Here is a 19,887-nt window from a genome sequence, read left to right on the forward strand (position 1 = left end):
CTTAGTCATTTTCTCCCCACCAGCACACACCAGCTGTAAAGCAGTGCGTATGTGCTGAGTGAGGGGTCCCCACGGTGGCATAAGACATGCTGCAGCCCTTAGAGCCCTTCCCTGGCATCAGGGCCCTTGGTACCAGGGGTACCAGTTACAAGGGACTTACCTGAGTGCCAGGGTTGTGCCAATTGTGGAGACAAAGGTACAGTTTAGGGAAAGAACCCTGGTGTTGGGGCCTGGTTAGCAGGGTCCCAGCACACTTTCAAGTCATAACTTAGCATCAGCAAAGGCAAAAAGTCAGTGGGTAACCATGCCAAGGAGTCATTTCCTTACACTAGTGGACAGAACATATGCCACATTGTCACGGAGTACCCTGTGTGGCAGAATATTAAAAGTATGACTGAATTTTGAAGAGCTTGTTATGTAACTTATGTATACTACACAAGGACCACCATGATTGCCAACGAGAACCAGTGTAAGTGTAATAAGTCAAACAAATGTCCTGTTGGACATATTCACCAACATTTCTACTTGTTTGAAATTGAGCAAACTCAATTTGTAGCTTCACTTTCAAAGCAAAAGTAAAATTGTTGGTGAACGAGTCCCACAGGATATTTGTTTGACTTTTTACTTTAGAGAGCTTAGGATTTCTTCACCAGCATATCTGCCTTAGTTTCAACGGCAGATATGCTCGCTCATTTTGAGGACTAGGCCTCCCAAGGCCTACCTGGACACCCCAAACTTGCATCCAAAAACTAGTATAGGTTCACTTGGCAACTATGCAGGATGAGTCAGGACTCTTGATGAGAACAGAGACATGAATGGGTAAGGGAAGCTTATGGTAGGTGTGCCTTCACAGGGATACTGCACAGGTAGAAGGCAGATAGTAAAGGTAGTACAGATGTACATCATCTACACCTATGGATTCAAACCCATTGGTGCCATCCCAGCACTGAAGGACAATGACATGTATGGGTCAGTGTTTGACCTGCTTTTCATGTTCATACTCCAGCAGAATTTAGTAGATGTTCAGTTTGCTGTATGATAAGTGCATTACAGTCACAGCACTGCACATAATGTTGGCCGGGACATATGCTACGTTCTCACGGACTCCCCTGGGTGCCAAACACTACCCTTTTTCATAGCCTGTGACCTTCTCCTTAGGGAACATCACGAGAATTCCCCAGCACGTCTCCCTTAGTTTCATAGAGAGATATACTCACTCAGTTCGAGAAATCGCTTTGTACGCCATACTCGGACACCCCTAACTTGAATCCACAAACTGGAAGGAGTTGGATTTAGCACAGTGAGTGCGTTAAAGGCGCATGAAAAACGTGTCTTCCTGAGCCTCGGGTGGCTGTAACGGAGTCATAAGTAAAGGTTCGTTACGCAAGCATTCGGTAATGTTCAGGAAGGAGGAGGCAGTTACTTGACAGGTGGTAAAATGTAGTCAAACTTATTCCGTTCTGTGGCATCTGAATGTCATGGGCCCTTGTCTAGCAGGGTTAAGTTAATGTGAGTGCAGTGACTGGTTGGATTGGGCCCGTGGCTGGCGGTATGAAAGGATTGTTGTGCGTGAATGGCGTGTGAATGGGCCATAAAGAGGTTGGTGCCTCGACGTGGCTTTTTGGCCCACCTTCAGAAGGCTTGCTTTCAATATTCAGATACTTTGATAAGTATTCATGCTCTGAAACCATAATTTCTGGAGGTGCTAACACCAACCAGTGTGAGTGGTGGGTTAACTTTAACATACTAGTACCAGGGGAGTCCAAGGGTGCAGGATTTGCGTGGCTTTCACCAGTTTTCCTTCACCCAGAATCCCCTTGAAATTAAAAAAACACTTTTGCCTTGCATTTCAGTGTGCAGAAGTCCAGGGATCTGCAGGCAGCCACAAATTGTCTACCACTCAGCGTTCCACTATGCCTCCAGTGAAAAACTGCCTCACTTTAGTGAGTGGGCAAGTGACCACAACAGGGAAGTACCCAAAACAGATTGTGGAGACTTCAAAATTACCTAAAACAAAAGAGCCTTGTTTTGTAAGACACACCTGAGTATTTGGTCCTGGGTTCGGCAGCCATATAGGGAAACCTACCAAACCCAGACATTTCTGATAACTAGACACCCAAGGCAGTCCACGGAAGTGTGACGTGTTTGGATTTCACAACATTTGCTTACCTAGAATACCCTGCAAAAGTGAAACGTTGATTAAAAAGACAATTTTTCCTTGCTTTTTCATCACAAAAACTACAGGAATGTGAAGGGATCCTGAAAATTCCTACCAATCAGTGTTTCGCCACTTGTCTTGATAAAAACACAACCCCACTTGTGTGCCTGAGCCTAGTGCCTGTGTCAGGAATGGATCACTCCAGGGTTAACAGTAGCCCTCATGCAAGGACTACCATTGACCCTTGTATAATCCATTCCTGTCGCGGGCACTAGCCTACCCACACAAGTGAGGTACCATGTTTATCGGGAGACTTTGGGGAACGCTGGGTAGGAGGAAATTTGTGGCTCCTCTCAGATTTCAGAACTTTTTGTCACAGAAATGTGAGGATAAAGTGGTTTTTTTGGCCAAATTTTGAGGTTTGCAAAGGAATCTGGGTAACAGAACCTGGTGAGAGCCCCACAAGTCACCCCATCTTGGATTCTCCTAGGTGTTTAGTTTTCAAAAAATACGCAGGTTTGGTGGGTTTCCCTAGGTGCCGGCTGAGCTAGAGGCCAAAATCTACAGCTATGCACTTTGCAAAAAACACGTTCGATTTGAATGTAAAAATGTGATGTGTCCATGTTGCTTTTTGGGGCGTTTCCTGTCGCGAACATTAGGCCTACCCATGCAAGTGAAGTACCATTTTTATCGGGAGACTTGGGGTAACACAGAATAGCAAAACAAGTGTTATTGCCCCTTGTCTTTCTCTACATTTGTTCCTTCCAAATGTAAGATAGTATGTAAAAAAGACGTCTATTTGAGAAATGCCCTATAATTCACATGCTAGTATGGGCACCCTGGAATTCAGAGATGTGCAAATAACCACTGCTTCTCAACACCTTATCTTGCGCCCATTTTGGAAATACAAAGGTTTTCTTGATACCTATTTTTCACTCTTTATATTTCAGCAAATTAATTGCTGTATACCCAGTATAGAATGAAAACCCATTGCAAGGTGCAGCTCCTTTATTGGCTCTGGGAACCTAGGGTTCTTGATGAACCTACAAGCCCTATATATCCCCATAACCAGAGGAGTCCACCAGATGTAACAGTATATTGCTTTCACAAATCTGACATCGCAGGAAATAGTTGCAGAGTAAAATGCGGAGAAAAATTGCTGTTTTTTTCACCTCTATTTCAATATTATTTTTATTTCAGCTGTTATTTTCTGTAGGAAAACCTTGTAGGATCTCCACAAATTACCCCTTGCTGAATTCAGAATGTGGTCTACTTTTCAGAAATGTTTAGCTTCCTGAGATCCAGCATTGGTTTCACAACCATTTGTCACTAACTGGAAGGAGGGTGAAAGCACAACAAATAGTAAAAATGGGGTAATGTCCCAGTAAAATGCCAAAATTGTGTTGAAAAATTTGGTTTTCTGATTCGAGCCTGCCTATTCCTGAACGCTGGGAAGATGGTGATTTTAGCACCGCAAACCCTTTTTTGATGCCATTTTCAGGGGGGAAAACCACAAGCCTTCTTCGGCAGCCCTTTTTCCCCATTTTTTCTTTTTTTAACGAAATTTTCACTGTATTTTGGCTAATTCTCCTACAGGGGAACCCACAAACTCTGGGTACCTTTAGAATCCTGAGGATGTTGGAAAAAAAGGACGCAAATTTGGCGTGGATAGCTTATGTGGACAAAAAGTTATGAAGTCCTAAGCACGAACTACCCCAAGTAGCCCAAAAAGGGCTCAGCACCTAAGAGGTTAAACCTTACTATGACAGGGCAGGCATGAGCTTGCTCATGGCCACTGATGAGGGCCAGGGAAAAGAGACACACGTTCCCTGATGTCCTCTCACATAACCCTGTTGATGGTTCAGATGATGGAGTAGTCTTTGCTGACAGCCCCACTGACCAGCAACAAACTGATTTCAGACAAGTGCTTAGTGAGTTCCCAGAACTCTTCTCTCTGACACCCAGTCAGACTACCTGGTATGCCCATGATGTGGACACAGGTGGCGGTCTGCCTGTCAAGAGTAAAACCTACAGGCAACCTGATCATGTGAGAGACTACATCAGAGCAGAAATCTCCAAGATTCTACAGTTGGGGGTTATTGAGCCTTCAGACAGCCCTTGGGCTAGTCCTGTAGTCCTTGTGTCCAAACCTCATTCACATGGCTGCAAGAAAGAAATTAGGTTTTGTGTAGACTACAGAGGTCTCAATGCATTCACTAAGACTGATGTCCATCCTATCCCCAGGGCAGATGAACTTACTGATACTCTGGCTGCAGACGAGTATCTCAGCACATTTGGCCTGAATGCATGCTATTGGCAGATCAGGCTAACAGATGCTGCATACCCCCCAAAATACTTTTTCAACTCCTGGTGGGCACTATCAGTTCACTGTGATGCCCTCCTTTGGTTGAGAAATGCACCTGTCACATTGAAGAGATTTGTAAATCAAGTTCTGGCAGGACTGGAAAACATCAGTGAAGCATATCTAGATGACATTGCTGTTTTTAGTCCCATCTGGCAGGATCCATGTCAAGAGTGTTATTGACGTCTTGAAAAAGGCCGGCCTCACTATCAAGGCCAGTAAGTGCCAGATAGGGCAGAGCAAAGTGGTTTACTTGGGCTACCTGGTAGGTGGGGCCAAGTTTAATCTTTACAGACCAAAACTCAAACCAATGTGGAGTGGGTTGCTCCCACTACTCAGACTCTGGTCAGACTTTTCTGGGCCTGACTGGGAATTATAGGAGATTTGTAAAGGGTTATGGGTCCATTGTGACACCCCTGAATGATCTCACTTCTAAGAAAATGCCTGAAAAACTAAACTGGACAGTCAGCTGTCAAGAGGCCTTTGATGCCCTGAAGAAGGCCATGTGCTCAGCTCCCATCCCGAAAAGCCTGACTACTCAAAACAATTCATTGTTCAGACAGATGCTTCTGAGATAGGAATAGGAGGAGTACCACCCCAACTTAATGAAGAGGGCCAGAATCAATCAGTAGCTTTTATCAGTAGACGTTTGAGCCCCAGAGGGAAACGTTGGTCAGCTATAGATAGGGAGGCCTGTGAGAGAAAGCCAGTCAAAAACTGACTTCGGGGTAGCTCTCTTCAGAGCAGGGCTGCTGGTGCGGAAAGAAAAAACTGACATAGGCACACCAGGGTGGCACATCTATAGGACCTGCAATGTCATATCCAGTGCGGACAGCAGTGCATGAGGAGCCGATCAATGCCAGGGGTACTGCTCAAGAAAAAACTGTGGATCCATACTGACGCCTGGGGAAATTCTAAGGTAAGGAATCTGCAAATAGATGTCTATCAGCTAACAAAGCTTTAGGCCTACACTGTGTAGCCAGACAGCAGCAGCTTGAACCCTGCTGCACATACCTGTCAAAATCCCTGTTTTGACAGTTAGGAAATCTAATTTTAAATATTACATTAGTCACCCTTAGGCGCATCTTGCTACACCAAAAGGTAGGGTGCATAACATTTAGGAGTGGAACATGTGTGACATCAGAAATTACATTTTCCCCACAAAGACTAGGCCCAAAACAATGTTGTCATTGGTCATGCTGTAACTGGTACATAGGAGACCTCAAGTATAGATGATATACCTACAGCTATAACGCCTGACCTGTACCAGCTACAGACGCCAATGCAAGCCTTATTTTGTATTTAATAAAAATCCAATGCAATGTCAAAGTAAAATTTTCTGAAATATATTCAACCCAGCCTGAAGTAGCTGAGGCTAATTTGCATTAGCTCCGATGCACCTACCCAGCTGTACTTGGCCTCAATGTGGTTTCAAAGAGCTGTGAAAACTGCTCCCAGAGCAGAGACCCTGTTCTGGGAGTGGGAAGGTGTTTTCTTACCCTGGTAGCAAGACCTTTTGTGGCGAGTCCAGAAGGAAAATGTTACTTACCAGTATGCATCTGTTAGTTGCATGCAGTGCTATAGATTCACATGCTTTGCATAAGCTCGCCATCTAGTGTTGGGTTTCTTCAAAGAAACTTTGAGCCACGGGATCGAGTGACTCCTTCTCTTGGTAGTAGTGCGCATGGGCACTGAGTCCTTTGTTAGATTGTTTCTCCGCAGATGGGAGAGTGAAGTAGTGAAAAAGAGTAGAATAGAAAAGATGTCCATGCAATGTATCTACATATGCACAATATTTACATATTAATAAACTGCAACGTCCACACGCGCCCGGTAAGGAGGAAAGGCACAATGAGGATCTACAGCACTACATGCCACAAAGAGATGTCTACTGGTAACATTTTGCGCTTGATGGCATATGTGGCCATAGATACATGTGCTTTACATAGACTTTATAGCAGTCCCTCCATGAAGCGGTGGCTAGCGTGTAGGAGTTGCAATTGTTTGAATCATACAAGCTTGTCCAACAATTGCTTGTTGACGTGCAAATACATCTACACAATAATATTTTGTAAAGGTATGTGGTGTAGACCAGGTGGCTGCTTTACAAATATCTGGTAAAGGTATGTTACCTAAAAAAGCCATAGATGCACCTTTCTTCCTGGTGGAGTGCGCTCTAGGTGGCACAGGTAATTGTTGTTTGGCTTTCCTATGACAAGTTTGAATACACTTGACTATGCATCTAGCTATAGTTGATTTAGATATAGGCTTTCGACATGGGGCATTGAGAAAGCCACAAAAAGTTGTTTTGTTTTCTTAAAGCCTTTGGTTCTATCTATATAATACTAAAGAGCCATTTTAACATCAAGAGTGTGTAGAGCCCTTTCTGCCAAAGACTCTGGTTGGGGAAAGAAAACTGGTATTTCTATTGATTCACTAATATGAAATTGTGAAACTACTTTTGGAAGGAATTTTGAATTCGTTCTCAATAAAAAAAAATCCTTATGAATTTGGAAGAGTGGTTCTTCCAAAGTTAAAGCCTGGAGCTCACTAACAAGTCTAAGGGAAGTGATAGAGACTAAAGATGAGAGGAATTGTAAAGAACAGGAGTGAAGTGGCTCAGAAGGGGGAACCATAAGCCTAGTAATGTTTTGTGTTTGGCAATAGCAAACAAAACGTTTCCATTCTGCCGCGTAACATTGTCTTGTTGTAGGTTTACGTGCTTCTCTAAGAATATTCCTACATTCCTGTGATAGTTGTAAATACCCAAATTCTATGACCTCAGGAGCCATATCACTAGGTTGAGCGATTTGGGAGCTGGATGTCTTATTTTACCCTGATTTTGTGTTAGATGGTCTGGTCTATTGGAGAGCTTCTGATGTGGAACTACTGAGAGATCCAAGAGTGCTGTGAAGCACGGTTGATAAGCCCATATAGGAGCTACCAGAATCAAGGTGAGGGAAGATTATTTGATCTTCCGAACCAGAAAAGGAATGAATGGGAGAGAGGGAAAAGCATAAGCAAATATCCCTGACTAACTCATCCATAGAGCATTGCTTTGTGCTGAGGGGGTGTGGATACCTGGAGGCGAAGTGTGGGCATTTTGTGTTTTGAGGTGTGGTAAACAGGTCGATTTGAGGTGTTCCCCACTTTTGGAATTACTGGTGGAGGACTTGTGGGTGGAGTTCTCATTCATGGACTTGTAGCTGCATCGTGCTGAGCAGGTCTTCAAAGTGATTGTCTGTCCCTGGGAGATATTGTGCCACTATGTGAATGTGGTGATAAATACCCATTTCCTTATCGTTTGTGCAAGATGGGATAGTTGATGAGATTGTGTGCCCTCCTTGGTTTTGAAAATAGTACATAGCAGTCTTGTTGTATGTAAGTATCAACACTACCTTGTGTTACAATTGTGGAAGGAACACTTTCAGTGCTAGAAAGACTGCTTGCCGTTCCAGGTAATTGATGTGCAAGGACTGTTGAACTGTGTCCCATAGCCCCTGGACTGTGAGGTTGTGGAGATGAGCTCCCCAACCGGTATTTTGAAGGGTCTGTCGGGAGAGTGATCTAAGGAACAAGGTCTAAAAAAAGGGCCGCCCTTTCATAAGGTTTGTGGTGTTCCACCAATGCAGAGAGCAATAAGTCTGGCGGTCCAACAACACTAGATCTTCCATTTGACCCTGTACCTGAGACCATTGACGAGAGAGGCACTGTTAAAGGGGATGCATATGAAGTCTGGCATAAGGTAAGATGGCAATGCAAGATGCCATCATTCCTAACAATCCCATACCAGTCCTTACTGTGTATGTATGGTTCTCTGATAATGTAGCAATGACTGTTTGAAAAGCTTGAATTCAGGCTGAGCTGGGAAACGCTAGTCCTAATTGTGTATTGAGAATCGTTCCTAGATAGTACCGTATCTGGAGAGGGTGAAGCTGTGATTTGAGGCAACTGAAGGTGAACCCTATAGAGTGTAGGAAACTAATTGTGAGTTGAGGATGGCGTTGACATGTGTGAATGCATTGGCTTTGATGAGCCAATTATCCAGGAAAGGGAAGACATGAACTTGTTGTCTTCTGAGATGTGCTGCGACTACTGCAAGATATTTTGTGAATACTCTGGGAGCGGTTGTGACTCTGAATAGTAATACTTTGAATTGGTAGTGTTTTACTGCAACTACAAATGTTAGGTATTTGCAGAGTGCCGGATGAACGGGAATATTAAAGTAAGCATCCATTAGGTCTATCCCAGTCATGAAATCGCTTTGCTGAAGGGGAATAACATCCTGAAGAGTGACTATATGGAAGTGTTCTGATAGGGTGTAGTGGTTTAAGGCTCTGAGGCCTAATAATGGTCCGAGAGACCGATCTTTTTGGGGTATTAGGAAATACAGGAAGTAAACTCCCATATCCTGGTGTTGTAATGATACTGGTTCTGTAGCCCCTTCGAGAAGAAGACAGTGTATTTTATCTTTGAGAAGAGTGAGATGTTCTTGTGAGAGTCTGTGACTACGAGGGAGTATATTTGGTGGAGTGGAAGTGAGCTCTAAACAGTCACCATTGTGGATAATTGAAAGTACCCATTGATCTGTGGTAATTTGAGACCATTGTGGGTAAAAATTTTGTAACTTTCCCCCTACAGGAGTGGTGTGAGATGGTAGGTTTGGGAGGGAGTCACTGTTTGATGGTGGATGAGGAGCCTCTAGATGGCTTTGCTCTTCCTTTGTTATTGTTCCCTATGTGGGAACCACTAAAATAACCTCTGGTGTATTGAGAGGTGGGCTTTGTTTGAGTGGAAGACTGTTTATTAAATGACAACGAAAGCCTCTTGAAAATCCTGTGTGACAAAATATACCCATTTGTACTGTTTTGGAGTTCCCCCATAGCTGACAGTTTATAATCTTTATTTAGCTTTTCAAGTGTGGTAATCCACTTGTGAGCCAAATAATTATTATTATTTTTTTTATTTTTATTTTTTTTTAAATCAAAGGGCATTTTCAACACTGCCTGCTGTACCTCTGGTTTAAAGGCTGAGCATCTGAGCCAGGCATGTAGCCTAATGATGGCACTGGTGTTAATACTGCACGCTGCTGTATCACCAGCATTGCGCACACATTTAATTGCATTATTTGATTTTGTTTGTCCCTCCGCTCCAATTTGTACACCCCTTTTACGTTGTTCCTCAGGGAGATATTGTAGAAGCTCCTCCATGGCACCCCAGTGAGCTCTATTGTACCAGGATCGTAAGACCTGGGTGTGAGCAATCCACCAGTGACTGGCTGCTTGAGCTGCCACTCTCTTACCTGCTGCATCTAATTTTTTGCTTTTTTTATCAGGAGGAGGTGTGTCTCCTGTTGATTGGCTATTAGCCCTCTTTCGAGCAGTAGAGGTAACAATAGCGTCTGGAGGAATCTGGGTGTTTATAAATAAAGGGTTAGTGGGTGCAGCCTTATATTTCTTATCCACCCTGGGAGTGATAGCCCTTGATCTAACTGGTTCTTTAAAGATTTTGTCTGCGTGTCTGAGCATGCCTGGGAGCACTGGAAAAAAATGACTGTGTGTTGTGCCAACGATGTTGAATAGAAAATCCTCTTCTATCGGATCAGTGTACATGTGGACATTATGAAATGCTGCTGCCCTAGCTATAACCGCTCAGCCCTCCACAGGGCTTGGTCGCCCCACTCACTGCTGCCGCTCCTGCCTGCCTTTGCCGCCTCCTGCCTGCAGATTCCTTCGCTCGCTCGCTGCTCCTGGGATTTCCCGCCGCTGCCTCCCTGCGGCCCCGCCCCCCTGTGATTCCATTCGCCGGACCGCTCCCGCCACCCAGCTGCTCCTCCCTCCCGGCTCCTTACTTATGACGCCCCCAGAGCGACCGCGCAGCGGACGCGCGCAGCGGGAGCTCCGACTGAGCGCCGAAGGTGCGCCAAAGGTAAGCCCGTCTGCGCCCGTCCGCGCCTGGACCGCGCCCAGCGCCAGACCCCCTGGTCCTCGCCCTCGCCAGCACACCCTGCACAGCTACGATGCCAGAACCCTCCACGCACTCAACGCCGGCCGAAACACCGCCTGCTACCGAGCCACCCCGAGACGCACCCACGGACCCTTCACCTGCCTGACCTGCCGCTTCACCAGCCTACGACCCAACACTGCACCTACTAAACCGAGCCCCAGCAACAAACACCTGATGTGCATCCTGCTCAACACCCGCTCCGTTCACAGGCATGCCGTCGAACTCTGGAACCTCCTCGACTCGACAGCACCAGACATCGCCTTCCTGACAGAAACCTGGATGAACGCCTCCTCAGCACCCGACATCGCCATCGCCGTCCCAGAAGGCTACAAAATCACCAGGAGGGACCGCGTCAACCAGACAGGAGGAGGCATCGCCATCATCCACAAGAACACCATCCGCATCACGACCAACTCTGATGACACCTTCACCTCCGCCGAACACCTCCACTTCCAGATACACACCAACCCCAAGACCACGCTCAGAGGCACCCTCATCTACAGACCACCGGGACCACGCACACAGTTCAGCGAAGACATCACAGACTTCGTCAGCCCCCACGCCATCAATTCCACCGACTACATCCTCCTGGGGGACCTCAACTTCCACCTGGAGGACGACAAGGACCGCAACACCACTGCTCTACTGGACAACCTGGCCAACCTCGGACTCAAGCAACTGGTAACCACCCCTACACACCACGCCGGCCACACGCTTGACCCAGTCTTCTCATCCAGCAAATATGTCACCTTCAGCCACTCCACCAATCTCCAGTGGACTGACCACAGCTGCGTCCACTTCAGCTTCAGTAAAACGACGACCCACCACCACCCTCAACAAACCCCCCGCAGGAGCTGGAACAAGATCACCGGCGACCAGCTCACCACCTTCCTCAGCCAGAACCCCCCCACCAGCTCAACGGACCCCAACGAAGCCGCCAACAACCTCACACAGTGGATCACCAACTGCGCAGACGCCCTCGCACCACTGAAGAAGAACCCCCCCAGCAGACGCAGCAGCAAGAAAGCCTCCTGGTTCACCGACGAGCTCATCACCTCCAAGAAGAACTGCCGCTCCCTGGAGAACACCTGGCGCACCAACCAGACCACAGACAACATGACGGCCCTCAAACACGCCACCCGCAAACACCACCAACTGATCCGCGCCACAAAGAAGACAGCCTTCAAGGAACGACTGGACAACAACACCCACAACAGCAAGGAACTCTTCAGCATCGTCAAAGAGCTCTCCAACCCCGACGCCGGAAACAATGACATCACTCCCTCGCAAGACCTCTGCGACTCCCTCGCAGCCTTCTTCCACGACAAGATCGCCAACATTCACAACAGCTTCGGCCCACCAACCACAAACCCCACCACCGAACCGATGCCCCCCACCGCCACCCTCCGCACCTGGACCCCAGTCAGCACCGAAGACACAACACGCACAATGAACACCATCCACTCCGGATCCCCTACGGACCCCTGCCCACACCACATCTTCAACACGGCTGACCACATCATCGCACCCCACCTCCGTGACATCGTCAACGCCTCCTTCAACACCGCCACCTTCCCGGAGTGCTGGAAACACGCCGAGATCAGTGCCCTGCTGAAGAAACCAACTGCAGACCCCTCCGACCTCAAGAACTACCGCCCCATCTCGCTCCTCCCGTTTCCTGCCAAAGTCATCGAGAAGACCGTCAACAGACAGCTAGCTGCCTTCCTCGAGACCAACGGATCCCTCGACCACTCGCAATCCGGCTTCCGAGCCAACCACAGCACGGAGACCGCCCTCATCGCAGCCACAGACGACATCAGATCCCTAATGGACAATGGGGAAACTGCGGCCCTCATCCTCCTGGACCTCTCCGCAGCGTTCGACACTGTCTGCCACCGCACCCTGGTACAGCGCCTGAACAACACCGGCATCCAGGGGAAGGCCCTGGAGTGGATCGCCTCATTCCTCGCCGGAAGAACCCAGAGAGTCCGCCTCCCCCCGTTCCGGTCAGCGGCCACCGAAGTCATCTGCGGAGTTCCACAAGGGTCATCGCTCAGCCCCACCCTCTTCAACGTCTATATGAGCCCCCTCGCAACCATCGCACGTCAACACAACCTCAAGATCATCACCTACGCCGACGACACCCAGCTGATCCTCTCCCTCACCAGCGACCCGGACGCCGCCAGAGCCAGCCTACACGAAGGGATGAAAGACGTCGCCGAATGGATGAAGAACAGCCGCCTGAAACTGAACTCAGACAAGACGGAGGTCCTCATCCTGGGATCATCACCATCCGCCTGGGACGACTCCTGGTGGCCCCCCGCCCTGGGAGCCACCCCCAAGCCAACGGACCACGCTCGCAACCTAGGCTTCATCCTGGACTCCTCCCTCTCGATGACCAGACAAGTCAACGCCGTCTCATCTTCATGCTTCAACACCCTGCGCATGCTTCGAAAGATCTTCCGGTGGATCCCCACCGAGACCAGGAAGACGGTCACCCAGGCCCTCGTCACCAGTCGGCTGGACTACGGGAACGCCCTCTACGCCGGCACCGCCGCCAAACTCCAGAAGAAACTCCAACGGATCCAGAACGCCTCAGCACGACTCATCCTGGACATCCCCCGACACAGCCACATCTCCGAACACCTGAGAGACCTGCACTGGCTCCCCGTCAACAAAAGAATCACGTTCCGACTCCTCACCCACGCACACAAGGCCCTCCACGACCTGGGCCCCAAGTTCCTCAACAGCCGCCTGACCTTCCACAAGCCCACCCGCCAGCTCCGCTCCGCCAGCCTCGCTCTCGCCACCGTCCCCCGCATCCGCAGAGCCACCGCCGGAGGAAGATCCTTCTCCTACCTGGCAGCCAAGACATGGAACTCCCTCCCCATCCACCTCCGGACAACGCAAGACCATCTCGCCTTCAGGAAGCAACTCAAGACCTGGCTGTTCGAGCAGTAGCGTTTCCCCCCCCCCCCCCAGCGCCTTGAGACCCTCCGGGTGAGCAGTGCGCTATACAAATGCCTTTGATTGATTGATTGATTGATTGATAACCTGTTGATATGAGGCGGAATCCTCCGGTGGTGAAGGTCTAGCTGGGTAGAGATCTGGATCATTAGGTGTAATAGAATCTGGATCATATGTATCCCATGGGTCTGTATCATCTAATGTATCTCCGATATCATGAGCCCCACCAGGTGACGAATTAGGTGGTGTGAACCCTGAAGGAGGGGAAGATGTTGGTGGAGGAGCATGATGTGGAGAAGTAGGCGGAGGTGGACAGGGTTGAGGAAAAGGCTGAGTGAGAAAAGGAGTCTGTTCTTTTGCAGTCTTTTGGGGAGGCTGAGAGGAATCAAGCGCCTCTTGAAAAGTCAATTTCCTCTTAAAAGGGGGGGGGGGGGGGGGGAAGTGGTGTTATAATTTGTCCTGTTCCCTCTTGAATCTGAAGTCGGCACTGACAAGCATTTATAACTTCCAAAATTGGTTCCACCGGTGAAAAGGTGGTTGGAGACTGTCTGGAATCCAAAAAGGTTTTTATTAAGACTTTCGGTTCAGAGATTGTTTTTGTGTATGGGACATTTGTAGTGCCAAAACAGTGTATGGCTGTTTTTTCTTCTTCAGTGCTGAAGTGGATGAAATTGAAGTGGTCCAACCTCTTCCCTTAGTTACTTAATGGCTCTCCTAAGGGTGGGACCCCAGATTTGTCTGCAAGACTTCAGGGACCATCCACAAGTGTCCTCTGCAAGACACTTCTGTAACCTGGACACCGGAACCACTGCTGCTCTTTGCTGGAACCAGAAGCAAGACTGTAGCAATAGGAGGGCTCCCACTGTAACTTTGTTTCCAAGTTCGGCACAGACTTTCCCAACCCCGTGGCTGTGCATTCTCCAGAGTCACTGGGACTCTGTCTGCACTAAGGAAAGCAAGAAGGAATCTCCCTTGGAGTGAAGGAGTCACTCTCCTGCATCTGCAGGCACCTCGACGATGGAGACCGGCTTCTGAATCCTGCTGTCCCATGGACTCTTCAAGGCTCTACAACACAGGTGGTGGTTCAGTGGCTTTTCAGAGGTCTGACCTATCTTTCTTCCAACTGGGAAATCTGTGGTTCCTCGCTGCAGCTGCTTGGCTGGAACCCCTGTGCACCACATCTGCTTGCCTTTGCCAAGGCTTGTTGGCGCTTCAGCCCGAAGACCTCCTAGCTCCAAGAAGTCCTGGCCTCCAGCACTCTCCAGCTCCAAGAACTACATCTTCTCTGCAACTCCTGCGACGTTGGCATCCCTCTTTGCTGTGCCTGCTGAAAGAGGGTCCTTCTGGGGGCTCCACTGATTCCTGCTGGCTCTCCGGTGTGCTGAGGGCTAACCGTGACCTATCATCCAAGGTTGGGTCACCTGGACCTTGATGGTCCCAGCAAATCCTGCAAATTCCGTGCAACACTACCCTGCATTTGCCAAGACTTGTTGGTCACCCTGCTGATCACTGACCCCCTCTGCAACTCGACAGCGGGTGTGGACAACTCATAAGGATCTTCCTGCATCGCCTGGACTCCATAGCTGCACTTCTTCGTTCACTGTCCTAGATGAAAGCATCTTCAAGAAGGATGGACATTGCCCTCCTGCACCGCCTGGACTCTGTCCCCCTTTCCCTCACGTCCACATCTTCCGGAATCAACGCCTGGGTTCCACCGACCTGGTCCACAACAAGTCACAATAGAAGCTAGATAACCGAGAACCCCATTCACATCAATGGGAGGTTCCAACACAACTTCACCCCTATGCACCTGGGCTCCCTGGTGTAGGTACTCCACTGTTCTGGGTATACATGGGTGGGGGAACTATCCAACCTCCCTTGTCTTACGGGTTCCCTCTGGGTCTTCTGGGAAGGGTCCTAAAATGTGAAAACTCCAACCGCAATGTTCCTATGTTAGCCTATGGACACTGACCTGTGATAACTCCTCTGCCAACGGGCGACAGTTAAATCCTATATACTTAGCTTTGTGATTTTTGCACTTCCCAAAGGGTCCTTGGGTGGTAGTGTGGGTTGGGGGCGATTTTGGCATTCCATTTTTTTTCAGTATATGGTTTGCACCCCCCCTTTTCCCCCCCTCCCCCACCGGGACCCATGTTATTTTTTTACCTTTACTTGCCTGTTGCTAAGCATATTTTTCTATGTCCATATCTCCCATTAGGAGATATACCAAAGATAGTTCTAGAGCGTGTTAGAAAAAAGTTATATTTATTTATTTATTGTAACCCTGGTGTGGTTCTTTCCAGTGTGTACATCACTGACTGACCTTTGTGGTATTGGCAACCGCTTTACACCCTCCTGAATAAGCCCTAGCTGCTCTCCACAGCTACCCTTATGAGAGCTCTGGTTATCTAGAGCCACTGACACTATCACTAAGGGTTGCCTGTACTCAGTCAGGGTGCCTCACCTAAAGGTGTACACCATATACTGAGCCAGCCTCCTACATTGGTAGTGCAGAGGTTGGTATAAAGGCTTCTATTGCTTTACACCACTTGGTCATAAGTGAGTTTCCACCAGGGACTCACTGCTGACAGAAGTCTCTTATCAGATAGTGCAAACTAAAAGTCCTTGGTAGCTGATGCAGTAGAGGAGGAAGAATTGGAGAACTTCTGTTCCTGCTGGGCTGAACGGTCTCTGTGTTGTTTGCTGCTGTACTGGCGGTAGGGCTGGTGCTGTCTGTAAGTCAGCCCTCTGGAACAGCTTCTGAATTTTCTGTACTGACAGGGAGACCTGCTTAGCTGGTGTCAGTATCCCCAAACTTCATGCTGTGGCTCGCCTATCCCCGAATCTTTCTATGCACATAAACAACATTTTGTTTCTCGACCGGAAGGTACTGGAGAGCTTTACATGAGCAACAGTTAGATTATACATCGTCACAATTATTTTATATTATTATTTGGGTATGGGGAGATTAAGAAATTTGTCAAGAATCACAGAATGTTCAGCTGTCGCCGAGACAGGAATCTGGCTCCAAAGTCAGCAGCTCTGGCCATAATGCCTACTCATCTCCCATCTGCTTAAAAAAAAGCTGGCGCCTTCTAGGGGCATGTCCATTAAGGACGCTTTTATGTCTCCAGAAACCTGGTTATCCACATGCAGATGTGTCACCAGAACATCAGTCCATATAGCATCCAGGCCAGCTTGGGCAACATATTGCTTGGACTGCCTGGTAGGCACGAACCTAAAAGAAAATATGCCTTTTAACAGCACATCATAAAACACAGCAAAAAAAAAAATAACTATTCTCTCTTACACAGTGTTCATGGATCTGGCACAAAAGCAGCGACTTAATGTTTAAGAATAACAAATAATATATCTTTAAGGGAAGAGACTTGTGTTACAGTCCGATGAACAGGTAACATGTACATTGCACAAGCCTATAAATGTACTATCTGGTTACGTTTACATCTCATAGCATATAGGAAGAAGGAACTATGACACGTTCCAAGAGACCGGTGCAGAGCTCATAAAAGAAGGAATAAGAAAAACCAAAGGGAGTAGCAGAATTACACAAACGTACAAGAAACACAACGACGTGCACTCACTTTCCCACCGCAACATGCAGTTGGTGCTGCACCTCGGATCTCACACTCGTTGTGATGCTGGATGTTAACTGGTCAGTGGTGCTCTGGAAAGTGCTAATACTGTGCTGCAGCTGGCTCAGCAGGGGGTCCCGGGCCTCCTGCTCACGTGCCTTCTTGCTCTTAAGCTGAGCCTCCAGCTGCAGGATATCTGCAAATCATAAGAGGAGATCAAGAAGGACATCCGAAAAGCAAAACCCGCCACATACTTTCAATTGTTTCAAAATTCCTCTATCCCCACGACATGAGAGCTGATGGCAAGCCAGGTTTTGAGGCCTGATAGCACACTGAAGTGTGCTGCAGCATATTACAGCGCCTCATACCCCCAGTTATCCGACATTACATTGTGTGTTACAGGAGGGGGTGAATTTACTGTGAAACTAGGTGGGACATATTTTTCTGTCCTGTGTGAAACACAGAGAGGTGCTCATACTGTGAACTGATGAAGACGGCGTCTGAGAGACGGATACATAAATGATAAATGCGGTGAGTTGGAACTTATAATTTACTCTGAATGCCCGTTATTATGTTTATGGTGGCCCTTATACTTTTCAGTCTATTTCCTATGCTGGGTGTGCGGTTGGGTTAATCACTTCTAGTGCCCTGATTAAGAGTCGGTCCACATTTTCGGAGCAATGCGAAAACACCATTTAATGACATCACAATACAAGCTCGGATGGTAAAATCTTTATTGGCATTAATTTGAAACCAGTTTATGAGCTTCTGTCTGATTTTCTCCACCTGTGTTACCCCCTGAATTGGGATCTGTGTTGGTTCGGAGGCAGTGCTGTACTTTCAAGGCTAGAATTAAGAAAATGCTCGGTGTTTATTTAGTTGCTGTGAACTGCGTTTAGCTTTTCTAGGGTAACTGTTATTCTTGGAGGTAGAGAAGAAAAAGAACAAAAAGAGGTTGCGACTCACATTCCTGCGTCCCCTGCTTGAAGCTGGCATTGATCTGCTGAAACATGGACTGGCAGCCCTTCTCGAAGGCGGGCAGCACGATGCTCTGGAACGCCTCCCTGTAGGCCGCCTGAATTGGTCCCTGCAGGGCGTCTGCCGCCGCTCTCCCAATGGTGTCCGTTATGTTCTGAAATGGTGGAAAAACACAAAAACACAAATATATTTTACTGTATGTTTTTACACTTAACTTGCAATGCTTGATCTTGAGTTATATTATAATTTATTATACTTTTAAAGTGCATCCTCCAAGATGACTTGGAGCCACAGAAGTATAAAAAAAATGTATATATTCACACATAAAAATACAGCTATATTTTAAAAGCACATCGCCATAGTTACACCATCAGAAGTGTAAAGAAAGTAATACAATAAAAGAGCAATACACAACTGATAGTTGAATACAAAAAAACATTTGCCTAAGTATCCTCCATTTTTTAGTGTTGTTTTTTTACAACAATGTCCGCAAGAATCTTTCCTCACTGGCGCCACTATTTTAAAGCTGAAAAAAGGGAACCTGATGCACCACGAACCTGACCAAAAGCGAACTAAAGCAATGAATGATTTTACATTACCATAAGGAAGCCATTTGAGATTTCCTCATGGTGGTGATATTCAAGAAAAGATGAATACCAGTACCTTAAGAAAAAACATACAGCAGTACACACTCCTGGCCGCTGCCTTACTCAGCCGATAAAAGACGTCCTCAAACACAATGCAGTTCGAGAAGAGGGACTGTTCAGGGTTAAGGTATCCGGCAGTGATCAGGCTCTCCAAGATCATTCACAGCAAAGACAACCAACTCAATGCCTGTGAAAAATAGTTTTCCCCCAGAAACCTTTCCGTGCTTCTTCACCAGGAAGCGCCAGTTAGCGAATCAGTTTTACAGAGTTCCACCGTACAGGGATTTCATTCTCGTTTTTCTCAATGTACTCCACCATGCAAGTTTTCAACTGATGATAGGTTCGGGACAACGTGGAAAAACAGCCTTTTCTGCCCTAGCCTTTCGTGAAGTCCCTTAAAGAAGGCTTTCCCACAGTCCTACTCTGATAATTACCACCAAGTAGGTAGGAAGCTGGTACCTAGGGCCTGGGTGCTGCCAGGGGTCCCTAACAGCTGCAGCATAACTTGTGCCACTGTAAGAGACTCCGCACCAACCTCATGTCGGACTGCCATTGCAGGCTTCATGACAAGGTCCTCCCTAAAAGGGAAAATACGACATGGCACACAGACTGTGTGCTATGTCCCCCCAAACACTACATGTAATATTTGTAAGTCACCCCTACAGCAGGCTTTACAGCCCTAAGGCAGGGTACATTATATCCCATGTGTGGGCATAACTGCAAGAGCAGATATGTCCCTGCTATGTCTGTCGATTCTTAGACATTGTAAGTGAACAGGAAAGCCATTTTAAATACACGTGCTGGACACTGGTCAATACGAGTTCCCCAGCTACATGATGGTTTCTCTGAACATAGAGAAGTTTGGTATCAAACATCTCGTATTAATAAACCCTCACTGATTCCAGCGATGGAGTTATTAATACACGCACCCAGAGGGCTCCTTCGAGTTGTCCCCTGAAAAACCTATCAACCCCTGGTGAGCTCACTGACCAGTTCTGGCCAGCCTACCAGCAACAGACGAGAATCTGGCTCCCCAGGGTTAGAACCTTTGCTCTCTGAAGATCAGAAAAAAGCCTGTCCAAGCTGGGCAGTGGAACACCCCACCCCACAGGGTGATCTGCATACCACGGCAGGGAGCTTCAAAGAAGTCCACCGCCTTTGGTATGCATATCTGGC

The 19,887-nt window shown here is 47.6% G+C and overlaps 1 protein-coding gene across 1 annotated transcript in view; it reads right to left on the reverse strand.

Moving 5' to 3' along the window:
* EDC4 (enhancer of mRNA decapping 4) overlaps positions 1-19,887 on the reverse strand; it is a 703,483-nt gene that overhangs the window by 119,693 nt on the left and 563,903 nt on the right. Inside the window, exons 25-26 of the mRNA XM_069217586.1 lie at positions 18,053-18,218; positions 17,096-17,282 (exon numbers count right to left, since the gene is read on the reverse strand). Coding sequence (XP_069073687.1) covers positions 17,096-17,282; positions 18,053-18,218 — 353 coding nt within the window. The remainder of the gene's footprint in view (positions 1-17,095; positions 17,283-18,052; positions 18,219-19,887) is intronic.

The sequence above is a fragment of the Pleurodeles waltl genome, chromosome 12, assembly GCF_031143425.1.
Source record: "Pleurodeles waltl isolate 20211129_DDA chromosome 12, aPleWal1.hap1.20221129, whole genome shotgun sequence".
Classification (NCBI taxonomy): Eukaryota; Metazoa; Chordata; class Amphibia; order Caudata; family Salamandridae; genus Pleurodeles; species Pleurodeles waltl.